This window comes from Anoplopoma fimbria, chromosome 3 (assembly GCF_027596085.1).
Source record: "Anoplopoma fimbria isolate UVic2021 breed Golden Eagle Sablefish chromosome 3, Afim_UVic_2022, whole genome shotgun sequence".
Lineage (NCBI taxonomy): Eukaryota > Metazoa > Chordata > Actinopteri > Perciformes > Anoplopomatidae > Anoplopoma > Anoplopoma fimbria.
The window spans coordinates 26,435,216-26,451,116 of record NC_072451.1 but is presented as its reverse complement, the minus strand read 5'-3'; the positions used below and the strand labels follow the sequence as shown (position 1 = coordinate 26,451,116).

Genomic DNA, 15,901 nt, shown 5'->3' with positions numbered 1-15,901 from the left:
ATTTTTATGGTTTTAGCATTTAGTTTTTGAATTTGGTAGAGAGTTGCTCATGTTAACTGATATTTGTGGACTGTCTTAGTCCATATAACATGTAGGAATTTTACAAATGGGAGTAGTTTCCTTCTAAGGCAACATCTTTTCCCTCTATTCAACATTCAAATTGAGGTAATGCCAATTAATCCTTTATTGGCAAGACAGTGACTTTGGTTTTGGTAAGAAGACCTAAGTATGTAAATGTAATACATATCAAAGCTCAACCCCACATGTTGCAGGAACCTTTTCTAAGTTTTATACCTCAAGGATGTGCTCCAACTCCAAACAGTGTTACTCAACAATCTTTGCTGGTGCTTAATCAGCGTTTTTGCAGGCAATACTATAAAAAAAAAAAAAAAAAAACAACACAAAACACACCCCCCCCCACACACACACACACACCCCCACATAGCAATCAGGGGTGCAGACGGTGCGCACAGATGAGGGAACACGTGGTTTCTCCCCGCAGCTCCACTTCCTCTCACTTTTGGATTCCTTCACTTTCTGAGTTTCTCCAGTTGCTGCTGCGGGTACCAGCAGAGTGCTGAGCCGGACTAGGATACACCCCCACCCTCAGCATCTCTCCACACCACCAGATACATAGAAGATAGTGTGCTTCTCTAGTTCCTCTACTGTTGTAACTCCTACTTGCAACAAGGTCCATTCTTCTTTGTGCAGCAGCATCTGGAGAGGTGGGACCCTGAGGTTACCTGCTCTGTAGGAGACCGTCCCCTGCGTGAAGTCTCACTGATGGAGCTTTGAATTCTCATCTCTCTACTCCAACAAGCGGGGGGGACATCTGGACACTCGCGGATCCAAGGTGCGCTCAAATTGAGCTTTTGTGCAAATGCCATTGCGATGCTGTGGATGTGACTTCAGACAAAACAGCTTCACAACGCTAGAGTCCTGTAAAGCACAATGAAAGGTATGCTCACTCTGAGAAAACAATTGACCTGATGCACATGCTGCAGTTTCATTGATTATCAGTGGATCTATTATTTTTTTTTTTACGCTTTCTTTGTCACAGTTCTGCCTCTTTCTCTGGTCTGGGACGTGAGGAATGCGTGGGCTTCATCTCTGGTCTGACATCTGCTTTCAGTTAGGGACTGTGCTTGGGGAGTGTTTTGCCTCTGGCTGCTGCTGCTGCACATCAAACACTAACCTACACTAACAGAACTATTATACAAGAATACACATGACAATAACTTCATCAAGACAGCAAATATTAACGTGTTAGTAGTCAAATATAACCTTATTTGTGCCTTCTATACTGAAGAACTTGGATCAAAAAGTTTGGTTTTAATGTAACAAGAAGCAGCTGAAGGAAACACTGATGCAGTTTAACTCCCGGACCTGTAATCCAATGATTTGCTGCCTTTTAATGCATTAAGGGAATAAAACAGACCCCAAAAGCGCGTGAGTCATGGTGGCCACAACAACTCATGCATTTAAATAAAGGTTTATTTTGAGTTTGCCAGATGTGATTCTCATGTGGTGCCCTGATGTTTTGGATGTTGCTCAATTATCATCGTGCATGTCATTGTCTTCCTCTCACAAAGAGGAAGCCCTGGTCTACATTACACTGAATGAACACTACATGACTCCTGCCACCTTGTGGTCCATCTTAGAATACTAACACAACACTATGCATTGTGGACATGAATATGAACAACTCTCAGCTCTCAAAGAATTTTTTTTTTTTAGGTGACTGGCATGTGAGCCACTTCCTGTTGCTACTGAAAAGTGACATGCAATACTGTAGTGGCTTTTATTTGTTTTGTTTACTTGATTTATTTATATTGCTTTTTGTAGTTCTTTGTGTTGCTATATAAAGATTTTGACATCACTGTCGACATCTTTGTATATTTAGGCAGGTAGTCTGTAGGACCAGCATGCACCTGGGAGAGAGACAGCAGGAACCAGCTTTCTTGATTATTTGTTTGCTAATTATAGATAAACCACAAGAACCCCCCCCAAAAAAAAAAATTGAGCTTGATAAAAAAAAAAAAAAAAAGAAACGTTATTAAAGAGTCCTTACATTTTTTTTTTTAACTTCAGCCATTCATCTGTGGATGGAATTTACTCATCCACTGAAGAAGGTTTAGCGGTGTGGTTAAAGGTTCTGGAAAAAGCTCAGGACATTGTTATCATGATTTATTTTTGCACTGCTAACACTTTATGTATAAACAATGGACTTCTTCTGACTGCATACAGTTTATTCCTTTGGTGCATCAGTGGCCCTCTGATAATCTTGTTTGATTTTGATTATTGACTAATACCCACTACAGAGACAAACACTAACATGTAACAGGATTCAGAAAGCATAAAAGTCAGTAGTGATTTTCATAACAAACATTGTATTATTGTAGTAAGCACTCACTTGCAAGATGTCTACGTTAAAGCTGATTTGGTCAGAATGTTAAAGTTCTGGTTATTATAACAATTGTTTCAACAGCCTTTCAAAGACTATATTCCAATGTGCAGCAGGGGCTAACTATATATTGAAATACAGTTATTAAAATGCTGTTTAACAGACAGTTACGTGTAATTTTGACAAATACATGCTTTCTCACTTTTCAACTAAATTAAGTCCATTAACAACAATGCATAGACATCTTTTGACCTGCAAAATCACCAAATCGGTGCTCGCTAGGTTTAATTCCCGTAGTGTTGAGTAATCCCTCTTAAGATTTATGGCCCCACAGAGAAGTATTGAACTCAAATGACACTGAGTTTCACTCCACTATTTTCAAATCCACTCTGTTTTCAACCCTTTGGGCAAAATGTGATGGATGAACTCCAATTCCCCGAATGGTTCTTTAAAAGCCAAGCATACTTACGGTAACATTACCATTGTAATGGGACACAAACAAGTTGCTTGGAAACACAAACAGGAAACCGAGTATTGGGGGTGTTGGGAAAGCCAGATTCCTCAAGTAAGATGTTTTCAGATTATTTACAACTGTTTGGATTGTTCTTCTTAACTCCCTCTGCTCTCCGTCAAGAGATGTCAGCTCAAAGTCACTGGGATGTCTCACAGGTTCAAGAACAGTCCTACCTGTTAAACTCAGGAGGAGACATGCAAAACACCAAGAACAAGACGACGTCCCATCCATGTTTTTTATTCACCTTTTCACTATTAGGCACGATTCTACACTTTTTCTGAAGTTGTTTGGGACACATGTGTTTTTTCTTTATTTTCCTTGGCCATGGATGATGACACGTGAAAAAAAAAGTTTGAAGTTTGCAAAGTACTTTCCCACAGACGCAAAATCTGCTCAAAGGGAGACGCCGCTCAGGGCCCGTCAGGTCATGGGAGTAGACCCACCAAGTAAAGGAAAAAGAGTTCACTTAAAAGAGCTGAGCTAATCTGAGCAAGAGTGTGTTTTCTTTCATTTCAAGGAGCTATATTTAACATTCTGAACATTAATAGGAAGAGTATCCCCACCCTCCTGTTCCCCCTCAGGTAAACACTGTTAGCTCTGTTGCTGTAGTCTTCACTGTAAGCGCTGTTAGCACCGTTAGCTTTGAGCCGCCGACTCGCCATCATTGAGGCCCATTGAGAGGCAATCGAAATGCTCTCATTCTCTGATCTTGCACCTTTAACATTAATCTCTACACAAAGAATGGCTTCAGTGGATTTTAACACGGATAAAGCAAGTTGAGAAAATTACATTTAAAAAGGACTAAATAAAGCTAAAAGGATTTAAATTGATTTAGCAAGTTCATCCTTGGAAAAAAAGCCCATGTGCCACTAAACAGCTATTACTGGAGCTTTCAACACCATTTTACTGTCTTCATCAGCAGAACAAGTTATGTTGAGTTGAGAGTCCTTCATCTTTGGTATGCTCTTTGTTTGGAGGCTTTGCTCTGGGTGTCTGGAGGTGAGGAGTCTGGTAGAAGGGCACACTGAATGTTTTTCCTCCTCCAAGGTTGCGCGATTTCATGTGATTCTGTATGACGTCGGATACACTGCACAAGGCCGAGTGAATGTCAGCATTTTATTTTATTTTTTTATTGTTCTGTTTTTTATTTTAAGAACCATTTAACAGAGAGAAACATATACATATGTTCAAATTAACCAACAAAGATGTTCTTGTACTGTCCCAGCATGAACACATATATCCCTAACAGGGACAAAAAAGTATTATTTAGAATGTATTCGTTAGCGAAGATTGATCTGAAGTCCAAGTTATAATTGTTAACAGTTGATGTGATAATATGAAGTAGTGTCCCAGTTTCTCTGTTTTTATTGTTTGAATGCAGTATGTGTGTGTAGTTTAATAGCTCATCATATCTTTAATTGTTTCCTTTATTTCTGTGTTCTCCCTCCAGACGATTTTGCTGATGAGGAGGAGGTGCAGTCCTTTGGATATAAGAGATTTGGTGAGTATCAAATAACTTCTTGACTTCCAGCGGTGAACATTCACTGGTTTACACAAGTGATGTAAATTCTCCAAATGATTGTATAAAGAATGTTTTCTTTAAATACAATATTTTCCTTGGCTGTAAAATTCACAGGTTAAAAGAAAGCTGCCCCTCATTTCCCAGAAACAAACTTATTCTTGGCTGCTGCTTTCATTTTTAGTTCACTGCTATAACAGCAAATGGAAAGAAAAACCGCAGCATCCTGGGTGTTCCTGACCAGTTGCCTGACTTTGCAACCTTATCAGCATCTCGGTGTACTTTTTGTTTCACTCAGCAAAAAATTACACATAATAACTTGGTCTAAAACCAAGAAAATCTGTCTTGAAATGGGTCATTGCTTGTTTTCTCTTTCTTCTAATTTATCTCGTCTTAGATCCCAATTTTTCCAGACAGGTTCATAATCTCACTCAGTCATCAGGCAATAAAAATTTCACCCATTGGCCAGATGTTGGTAACTCCTCCAGCTTTGCCTAGCACTTTCAAAAGTGTTACATTGACAAATTCCTTGAGTTCGAGCGGATCTCCTGACACAAGCCACAGTCATTTCCACCAGGAGACGTTTTGGCAAAATACACAAAACCTTGTACTGAGATATTAAACTGGGTCTCAAAAGACTGTGCCTCTGGTCCATGTACGTAGTCCGGAGTAATGTTACCAGCCTCGACGGTGACACGGGTAGCTAGGTGTTTATATGTCCGTCTGTCTGTCTGTGGACAGTCACTTCAATAGCATCGAAACTGGGCAGGATGCAGTTACGAAACTTTACAGGTGTTTAGATGAGATCAAAATGAAGGTCAAGTTTGAAGATGGGTGTTATTCGATCAAGGGGCGCCAGAAGCAGAGGGGTAGTTTAATACCCTGGTCTGAATTGGCATCGTGGCTGCTGGGATCCCATTGCAAGATGGTCTCTAGTTTAATTTAGCTTTCAATGTTGTTTCTTATACATGAGTACATTTTCTATAAAACATTCTAAAACAGCCATACCTCTCTCTTATATGCATCATGCGTGATGTTGTCTTAATTATTCCATGCTTTAATATAATTGAAATCATATTCATGAGTGCTTATAACTGTAATTAGACTGTGCTATAAGCAGACTATAACACAATATAGATATGTTTAAAGTTCATCATAGAAAGTCTTACCGTATACCTTTTCTCTATTTTCTGTATTATACACCACCATCTTAAATTCACAGTGTCTAGGAGCAGTGTCCCACAGCTCCTAGACACTGTCCCTGTTATTACTGCTTGCAGCTGCAGCTTTTCTCTCTTTGGTAGCATGGCTGTGAAGAGCAATAACTTCAGTTTGATGAATGTGTGTCTCCCGATAACTTTCTCCTGCTTCTGTCCCAGAACAGAGATCAAGTTTCAACCCTGTGAGGTTAAACGGTCACAGTAGTTGCTCTGATTTAAGAGGTGTTTTGGAGCACGCGTGTCATGCAGACACTCAGCAGTCATATGTCAGGATGTGTGGGCGACTTAGACGTCCAGATTATGTGTCATCAAGATGAATTTATACATGTGCACACATCTTGAATGCATGTGTGTGTGTTTATTCAGCTTTCTTAACAAGAAAACTTTTTTTTTGTTTTTTAAAGTGTCATTCAGAGAGGAATTGATGAACCCATATTTATTCATAAAATCTGAACTTCTTACTCACTCTGTTTGACCATCTGTAAGGGAGAAAGGGTTAAAGGAACACTCCACCAAAATGTATCTGTTGGGTATCAAATACGCACGGCTTGAACCATGTCAAAACATTTGAAACTTCATGTTAAAGTTTCTCAAATAACACAAAAACAACAGAATGCAACTGGTGAATCATTCAGTGACTCATTCTCTCCTGAAGTCTCTTTTTTGGTTCTCCACTCATGTATTCAGTTTTTTTTTTTTCAGTTTTTTTTAAAGCAAGAGTTTTAGGAATTATGCTTCTTGGCCTGGGTTTGCGTTAAGTATCGAGCTAGAGACCGGAGGTTATTAGCATAGCTTAGCATGAAGCCTGGAAGCAGAGAGAAACAGCTAGACCTGTGTAACTTTTCCTTAACAGTCTACCCATCTACCCATCTGGTTACTTCCATGCAACATCTTCACTGCAGTGACAACAAGACTCTCATAAGTCACTACACGCCGCTAAAACTACGAATTTAAGTTTTTACATTTCTGTTTTTCTACAGAAGAAAGAAACAAAATAGAACTTGTCTATTACTGAGTTTAAGAGATGCTAGTAATCATATTCTTGAACTTTGGAACGAGCCATACTAGCATTTTTTCCTCTTCTTTAAGTCTTAAGCTAATCACCTCTTTGCCCCAGCTCCATAAGAGTGACATAAGAGTGATTTTGACCTTCTCCTCTCCCTCTCAGTAATTGAAAATATAGTCATATTATATATAGTATTTTCTAAAACCTTTAACTACTCCTTTCACATGTCATCTGTCTGTGGCTTCCACACATACTATTGTGCTGCCACAGAAATATGTTGTATGCTTCTCGTGTGTCCTCAGTGAGGAGAGGAATGATGTCCTAGACTCATTCTGACATCTGCTTTCCACAAGAGGTCTATTATCCCACCGAGAGTTTGTCCAAACCTGAGAAGTTGCTGAGCCACTTCCTGTATCCACACTGGAAGTTTATTCAGTCCAAACCTATATACCCTGAGTGAGAGGTGGAGAGGGAGAAGGCATTGTGAGCCTTCAGGGTCTATACTTGGGCTGTGCTGTGTCAGCAATGTGTCGAGGGAAGAGGGGGATGGAAAAAGAGAAACAATTACTACCTCAAGTGAAGATGATTTCACAAAAATGTATTTATCTCGACTGCTTTCTTTATCCTAGTGTTCCTCGGTGCTCAGTAGTTGATTCTGCCTTTTTTAATACGCTTTATTTTCTTCTAATTCAAGGGGGAAGCATTTGTCAACAGTTTTATTTTCGGCCTAGGAGTCACAATCCTTGCTCGACTTATTTTTGGGCGCACAACAGCAAGTGGTTTTAATTAACGGGGACTTTATTACCAGAAAAGAATGTTCGGGAATGCCTGCCGGTTACTTACAGCCCCCTCTGGCTCATGCATGCATGCAGTTTGTGTTCTGTCCTCCTAATGAAAGATTACTCGCTCATGTTTTCAATAAAGAGCGTAGTGAGTCGGAGGAGGAAGAAAGATGGAGAGGCAACATTAAAGGGTTACAGAGGAGTAGACGTTGACAACAGGGTAACAGAAAGAGAGTCAGATAAAACAACACAGAGCTCTGCTGGGTTTGACTTGTTGTTGATCTTATCGCAGACCTGCAGATCTGCAGTAGCGGTCCGTGACTGGTCAAAAGGATAGTGGGTCAATCCTGGATTGACCAATGACAGGCAGGCAGGAATGCATCCCAGACACGACACAAATCACTGCGTCCTGGCAGCGGCCAGCGTAAAGCATGCCTTGAGGGTTTCTGCTGAGAGCGTTAGCGTTGGGGGGGCGTAGGTCAGCTGCAGGTCATCTGAACAAACCCCAGAGCAGCCCCCTCTGTTTAACACCCAGATTAACACAGATGATAATGACTCAGATGGAGACGGTGACAAGAATAAATCTGCTGCAACACTTCTTACAGGTCAGTTGAGGAATGTGTTCACACAGCGGAGGAAAACCATCATGAAATATGACTTGAAAGGGAAAAATTTTCAGAAGGCAAATGGCCTCAAGTTTATTTTTTTTCAGTCTTTAATTACATCCTGTAAAAGAGTAGGATAACAGTTGTTTTCATCCCAGTATTCCTACGAATTAATCCAGGAAAATTCAGGTTCAGGAATAATTTATATGCTGCCAACGTTCGGTTCCAATGCAGAAAGTAATGGTGCGTTCTCACGAGCATGTACACAATTTACTCTCATTCACTACAAATGGGCAGTTCGTTTTTCACATTGCAGCTTTTCTGGCACAAAAAAAGTCGTTAAGGTTATATCACAGAGAAATAGGTCGTTTTTTACCTCGACAACCTTTTCTACATTTTGTTTTTTATGACTGGAGTAGATAACAAATATGTGCTATTGGTTCACAAAATAATTACAAAAGGCAATTGGTTTTAACCGAAACATCTGAATCAAGTTGAGCCTCTCTTGATTTCCCCCTTGTTTCTCCAGTGTTTCTAGTCCGTTTGTGTAAACAGGCTGCACACATGTGAATATCTGAGTATGGATGGGCCATCTTAGTTTCATACAGGCGACCAGTAGTCATGCTCGGTTTTACAACAACAATTGCTGGTGGGTTGTTTTCAAGCCTTACCATGATTTTAGTCACCTAACCTCAACCACAAACTCTGCGATAACCATATGTTATCCATGCTGTAGTTTCAGTGCCTGATCAAACCTCCGGGCAAAATTTTAAGTAACAAGAACACATATTGAGAAAAAGTTCACATAAACCTAAATACAAGAGTGAGGTAGAGGGAGTACCATTAGCAGGAAGCAGCAAGGATGCAGAACTCAGCATTGGTGTTTGCCAATAGTATGAGTGCCAAATAGTGAATATGGACTCCCTGGTGTCAGACAAAATATTTTCATATATGGAACAGCATGAACCCTCGCATGGCTCCATTTGTTATCAAGCTTGGAGTTTAAAATGAGCTCCAGCTGCCTTGACTTCCATCTTATCTTTATAGCAAGCACTTATTAAACCCATACAGTGCAGACATCGCTATGCAGATGTTAGAGAAAGACCCATATTAACTCAATATGTCAATGAAAAAGGATTTCACATCTAAAAACATGACAGTTCTGGAGTTGCAGCGGAGCTTTTGTCAGTAAGCTGTGTTATATAAATAGCCGTAGTTGTTTTGACCGAAGTCTGCTTAACCACCTCATCAAACTTCTTCACACCACTTCTTGCTACGTGTCCCCGAGGGATACGTCGGGCCAATGGTAAATATGCCTCTGCAACCAGCTGTCATCTGAGAAGGCGTCTTCTTTTCACATAATGGATGTTTGTCGAGCTTTCCTTTCCCTGCAGGTTTTGGCTCAATCACAAGAGAAACACGCACAAGTATTGGAAGTGTCTGACTCCATTTTCTGTCAACTAGTCTCAGATATGCTGAAGAAGTTCTGCATATGGCTCGGCTTCAGCGTTACACTTAATGGATTTTTTTTTTTTTGGGGGGGGGGGCTCCAGAGAGGGCCAACATCAACTTTGCTGCTTCCTCTCTTTGAAAAACAGCAGAGAGCTAGAATGAAGAATGTGTATTTTTCTTTGTGCAGTGAGTCAGTGCAGCTCGCTGTCCGGCTCTCAGACCTGCCCGTGCTGTGTTTGTTGCTCCGGCTGTGATTACGTTGGCCCCCACACTAGCACACCATTCACTGTTTCTTTCTTGTTTACACTTTAGTACTTGTTTTTTTGGGAGATACTGAAAAATGTCTGGGTGTTGTGCAAAAGGAGGCAGCCTTGTGGAGTTTTTGTTGTTTTTTTCCATTGACTCTGCTCTCAAGTGTTCAGATGACTGCTTCAAGTCAGGCATGTGTTTGTGTTTTCACATCTGTACATCTGCTGCAAAAGGAAAAAACATTGGAGCCGCCTGCCTGAACATTCTTAGAGAAGCTTTTATATTTGCTGGATCAACTTCACCGTGTTAAGTAGTTAAGCACAATAGTTCAGTGTTGGTTCACCCGCTATGTGCCAAAACAGATTTTCCCCCTTTTTTTGAGATTTGTGACACTATACTCCAGTTCAATGGCGGGAAATTAAATTAAAATTATAGAGCCTAAAGCATTCAACCATTTTATTTACTTTCCTTTTCAATCTGTGAAAGAAAAAGAATCAATCCCTGCTCTGTCAGACCTTTTCATTTTACCTGATGTGTGCAAGATGTTTAAATCGTTACCTGTTGGCACTTCTGTACATCTGAAAATTGTTGAGAGCACGGTCGGTAAATTATCCAGATTAATGGGAATAATGTCTCTGGAGAGGGATGCCGCTCTTGAATCGTAATTGTTTTTAATTTGTGTCATATCGGCCGTTTATGATGTCATTTTGTCAACACAGAATTGGTGAGCAAAAGATAGGAGCACTATTCTTAACATCACGTAAATCAAGATATACTGATTTAAAATATGTTATTTTTGTACACAGATTCTGGCTCTAGCAGAGGAAGAGGAAGCTGTGGAAACAGCTGTCAATGAGCACAGCAACAGACGTATTCGATTGACTTAATGATTTGGAGATAAAGGGCAGGAATTCAGAAGCCTTGAACCAATCAATGCTTTGAGAACACAATGTTTTTTGTAGTGGGTGACAACAACAATCTCAGAGAGAGAGAGATCTCACAGACCTCAGCAGATGCAATTAAAGCTGTCTTCATGACTAGACTGCACCAACAATAAGCGAGAAAATATTGTTTTTTCTATGTTGGATAATTGGAATATCGCATCTGTTGATAAAATCTTTATTTAAAGGGACAGTTCATCCCAAATCAAAAATACATATCTTTCCACTTACATGTAGTGCTAATTATCAATATATATTGTTTAAGTGTGAGTTGCCTAGTTTTGGAGATACAGGCTATAGAGATGTCTGCCTCCTCTCCAATATAATAGGACTATATGACACTTGGCTTGTGGTGCTCAAAGCGCCGAAAAAATTACATTTGTGCGTTTCATGCAGGAACTTTGGTTGGAAGAAAATAGTTCGTACATAAAATTCTCCTTTTTAATAATGCATTACATAACTTTCGACATAGACCACAGTGCAGCTACACTGGCAGTTGGACCACCTTCTCTGTGTTCAGCGTCTTACCCCAAAAGTAGAGCCAGACTTGGCTGGAGCGGCTGGCTGCGTCCACACTGTGTGGTTTTATTGGCTCTACTGGGCGTTGAAGCTTGAAAGTGGTGTGTGGTGATGGGATGGAGGACAGTACAGACTCAGGTTGATGATTATCAGGCCGGGTGATCATTGTTGCTGATTCAGTATCTTAAGTTCTTCCACTGCGGGCCACCCAGCAGGCGTGACCACACGAAAACCCAACTGCACAGATGGTTCAACTTGGCACCCTAGCAGCGGTTTGGGGTTCGCATGAATGTGTAATGGTATATCCTTACCCCCTGTGACAAAATATGTCTCAGTTTATTGGTGTTCATGTTGTTGTGGTGAGGCAGAGATTAGGAAGTGTCAGGCTGTTGGATTGATATCACTGCATATGCTTTTTAAATGTCTTCCAAGTCACAGATAGTTCTCTGTGAGGCTTCACTGTGGGAGCCATTATAAATAAAATCTTTTGCTAGACTATCATGGTAACAATTATAGATTTGTTTGATATTGATCACACTTATATAATCAACAGTGCACAAACAGAGTGCCGCACGTTTTTCCCTGGCTGTGGGAAGATTAGTTCTTGAGAAATGATGAGATCAGAGGCTCAGCACATCGCCACATGGAGGTTTCATTCCAGAAATACAAAATCCTGTAAGTTCTTGCTTTACTAGACCCTCTTGTGCACTTTTCCTAACCCTCTAATTGACTTAAACCAGTGACAGAAACAGTTTTATATTCAATGTGGGTTTTGTCATTTAAGTAGCCAGTGCTTGCCCCATTGGTGTACTTTTATGATAATCCTATTTCACGTGTTGGCAGGCAATATCACTCACTGTGCCTTTGGAAAGCCCGCTGTTAGCTATGTAGCTCTCTTTGGAGAGGGGCTTTAAAGGATTGAGTTTGGTTCTTGAGCAAAACATAATCAGCCATTGCTGACATGACAGGCTGGACCCAAGATAATTAGTCATTTTGGGGAGATTTTGACATTGATAAGCTTGTTTTCCAACCAAAAAACTGAATATATGAGCATTATCCCACCAGTAGTTAATTTAAGTTTCTATAGCAACCCCCACTGGCACAGTTTTATAGCAGTTTTAATTGGTTTAAGCTAACTGCAGTTTTTACAAGGATCCTTTTCTCAGATCTGTGACCAAGCAAATACTGGCCGAATGTCCTGTTGGAACATTATCTGTAGGTACTCCTTTTATTACAGTGGTGTTGTTAATGTAGTTTTTCTGTGATCAGATTACTGCTAGCCAAGCTAATTATACATATTCTAGCTGTCTGGAGCTAATAGAACATTCTTAGTAACTAGCTTAAAGCCAACTGTTGATTACTGTTGGGCTAATTCCTGATGTTTTACTTTTGCTCAATTACATTTTTATGTAGCCCTTTGTTTGTTGTACCTCCTATAATAAAAGTTTATATTTCACTGGTGATACTGTAAGTATCGCTGTGCCATTGTTGACATGTGGAGAGTGGTGGCGCCCAACTCAAAATTGCTTTAAATTATATCAACTTTGACCTTACTTGCTGCTGACCTTTCAAAGCGAAACCACTGAGTTGACAGCATTACATGACATAACAACTTTGATGATGTATACCAGCGCTGCACTTAGCCTCTGCGAGTGTCTGCACTACGATCTGTACCCTACAACCTCGCAGTGAGTGAACAGCACATTTCTTATCATTGGAAGGCAGCTTTGGTCTAACTCTGGTTTATGGTCGCAACCTTTGCACAAGTGTTTACCTAGATGCATAGTGAGGGCAGCAAAACATGTATTGCACATTCTAACAAGTCATAAGTCTTAGAGAATAGATGCTCATGTGGTGTCACTAACATGGTGAAAGTGAGGATCAACCCCCTCTTCTCTCTCTCTCTCTCTCTCTCTCTCTCTCTCTCTCTCTCTCTCTCTCTCTCTCTGAGGTTCACATGATCCTGTTTTACTGGAAATTACCTCATTTCAACATGCCAACACTGGAACATGAGCAGTAGGAGCCAGGGGGTCTCTAGTTCTCCTCTCAGGCCAATAAAGTTAGTTTATAGCTTCCATGTTTTTTCTAAATTCATGGATGTGAACGATGGTAATTTAAAAGTCTGTTTTTAAAGCAGTGCATTCTCTTACTGTAAATGTCCTTCATTTTAGTTGGAAATGTAATGCTCCTGATGGGAGATGGTAGCAAAAACTTTTTTAATGTTGAGTTCTTAACATACATAAAATTAGCATATAGTGCTTTTTTATTGTGTGCTCATTTTCAAACCATCAGCCTCTCAGAGAAAGAGACTTAATGATTTTGCAACAATGTTGGTTTGTATTCACCTTTGTGATAACTAATAATCAGGCTGGACTGAGTAGCCTAGACCATGTTTAGTAGAACCACGGCATATTTATGTCAATCAGTCTCTTCTCAGCACAATATTAATTAAATTTTCCTCCAAGTCATTGCTGGTTCAGGCTCAGTTTTACAGCACAGTTATATGAAATAAAAAGTAATCTAATAAAACCATCAAGATGCATAATCATTATTAAGAATGACAAGTGATGAGAGAAGTTTAATTTCTGAGAAGGAAATATGGCTTACCATGAATGAATAAGTCCTAGGTGTGTTTGCACAAGTGAACCTTCTTGCATGTGCCTGCTTTAAAAACATTCCTTTTTAATAGTGTAGATGCAGGTGCTATTTGAGTTGCACAGCTTTCCCTGGGAATATTATTATTCAATTACATTAAAAAAATCCTGCCTACCAACACCTTCTCTGTTTGCCAGCTAGACGGGGAACAAACTCACATCCTTGAAACTTTATAGCAGATGGGACTCCAACTATTTATCTCCAAATCTCATCATCCACAGTGAGATACACAGTGAACCTTGATTTTAGTTATTGATGGAAACTGCTGACTGGGACACAAATCTAACCCTGCCCCACAAAGTTACAGTGGCCCATGCAGCTTTGTTTATGAGGAACACTCACATGCTTAAAATTAACGATATAGGACCTATTTGTCATAGTCTGTCTTCTTCTAACTAACCACAGATGGGATGACAAAACCTGATCTAATCAGCTCCATGTTCACTGCTTCATTGGATCTGAATCCCTGTTTTATAGGCCACCTAACTGTTTTCCCTACCAATTAGGCTGTTTGTGCAGTTTGTGTGTCTTTTAGCACTCGGATAAACAGCAGCCCGCTCAGCAAACAAGAAATGCACCATAAGTTTTCCCTCAACAGTGAACTCTATTCCAATGAGTGACGCCATTTTTATTCTTTTGCATGCTTCTGTCAACGGATATACCACTTTTCATTATTTTCAAATGTTTCTCTCTTGTTGTTGCACAACTTCCATGAAACTTTCAACTGTCTACAAGCATGCCAGGGTACTTGTGGGACTTGCAGTTATATAAACTTTGCAGGGAAACTGTAATCTTTGAGAGTTTTTAGACGGCATAAAGAGCATGTGGTGAAAGGCAAGATTGCAGCGGCTCTTGAGTAGTATATAAACATGTTAAAGAGATTTTGCGTCAAAGGTTTTTGTCATCAAGTAAAAAATATAAAATCTTTTAAAAGCTGAAATCAAATTGTACCAGATAAAAATACTGAAATTTTCAGCAAAATAAAGAATATACAAATTACGGGACATTATGAAAAGTATTGGGTTGGGAAGGGTGATTGAATCTTATTCATTATTTTGTAAAAAGCAAGGCCCTCCCCAGTATTTTTTTACACTTCTTTCCAGCCTCTCTATTTTTGGATAAAGAGCTGCTAAGTTAATGGTTATTACAGCTGCAGAAATGAGTGGAACACTCTGGATTCCACTTAATGAAGATACTTTATATGAATTGTATCAGATAATTACATAGTTACAGACTAATATGTTTGAGATCAGATATACGAATGTTTCTCAAATTGACACGATGCTTGAGTCACATAGCTGGCCATGTTGGGACATATTTCTTCCAGACAGCTCTTTCCAAAAGCACAGCATTAAATATAAAAAATGAAAGCAACAATTGTGGTGTAACTATTTAATTATAAAATCGGGTTTGAGATCTTCCCCTGCTCTCCCAAAAAGTTAAGTTTCCTGGATCATTTATATGCATTATGCAACCCATGGATACAAAACAAAATGCAGTTGTAGGAATATAAACAGAAGCAAACATTGTCCATCAATTTTGACTATGTTTGAGCACCAACCATCATGGATATAAACACAGAGACCACCTCCTCTCATCACACCAGAGTCCTGCGTTCTGTCCCTTCGGCAAATGGCCCCGTCTTAATTATTTCTGTACAGTCCCTAAGTATGTTTTTTTAGTAGGCCATATAGTACAAGAGGGATAATAACATGCTGAAGAGGATGTTTTCCAGAGACGCCGGCCCATATTATGCTGCATATCCCAGTAAGGTGTTTATGTTAAAGTCTATGGCCAAGGCCTTCAAAGGTAACTGTTCAGCTTTGTCAGCTTTAGGCAATGTGTGTTTTGTGTGCATGTGTGAGTATGTGTAATGAGGGCATCTCATCCTGTTCAGACATTCAGCCATCCATATGTTATTATTCTTTAACAACCCAACATACAGATATCTCTGGCGCTTGTAAACCACTGATCTCCTTACTCATCATGAGTACCACAGAGAAGGTTTCTTATAAAAACACCTGAAAAAGCCCAC

At 39.8% G+C, this 15,901-nt stretch overlaps 1 protein-coding gene across 1 annotated transcript in view; it reads left to right on the top strand.

The window, feature by feature from the left end:
* The first annotated feature begins 555 nt into the window (after positions 1 to 555).
* Positions 556 to 15,901, top strand: part of LOC129089362 (collectin-12-like) — a 43,556-nt gene continuing 28,210 nt past the window's right edge. Inside the window, exons 1-2 of the mRNA XM_054596774.1 lie at positions 556 to 958; positions 4,369 to 4,419. Of these exons, the coding sequence (XP_054452749.1) occupies positions 952 to 958; positions 4,369 to 4,419 (58 nt within the window). The 5' untranslated portion in view covers positions 556 to 951. The remainder of the gene's footprint in view (positions 959 to 4,368; positions 4,420 to 15,901) is intronic.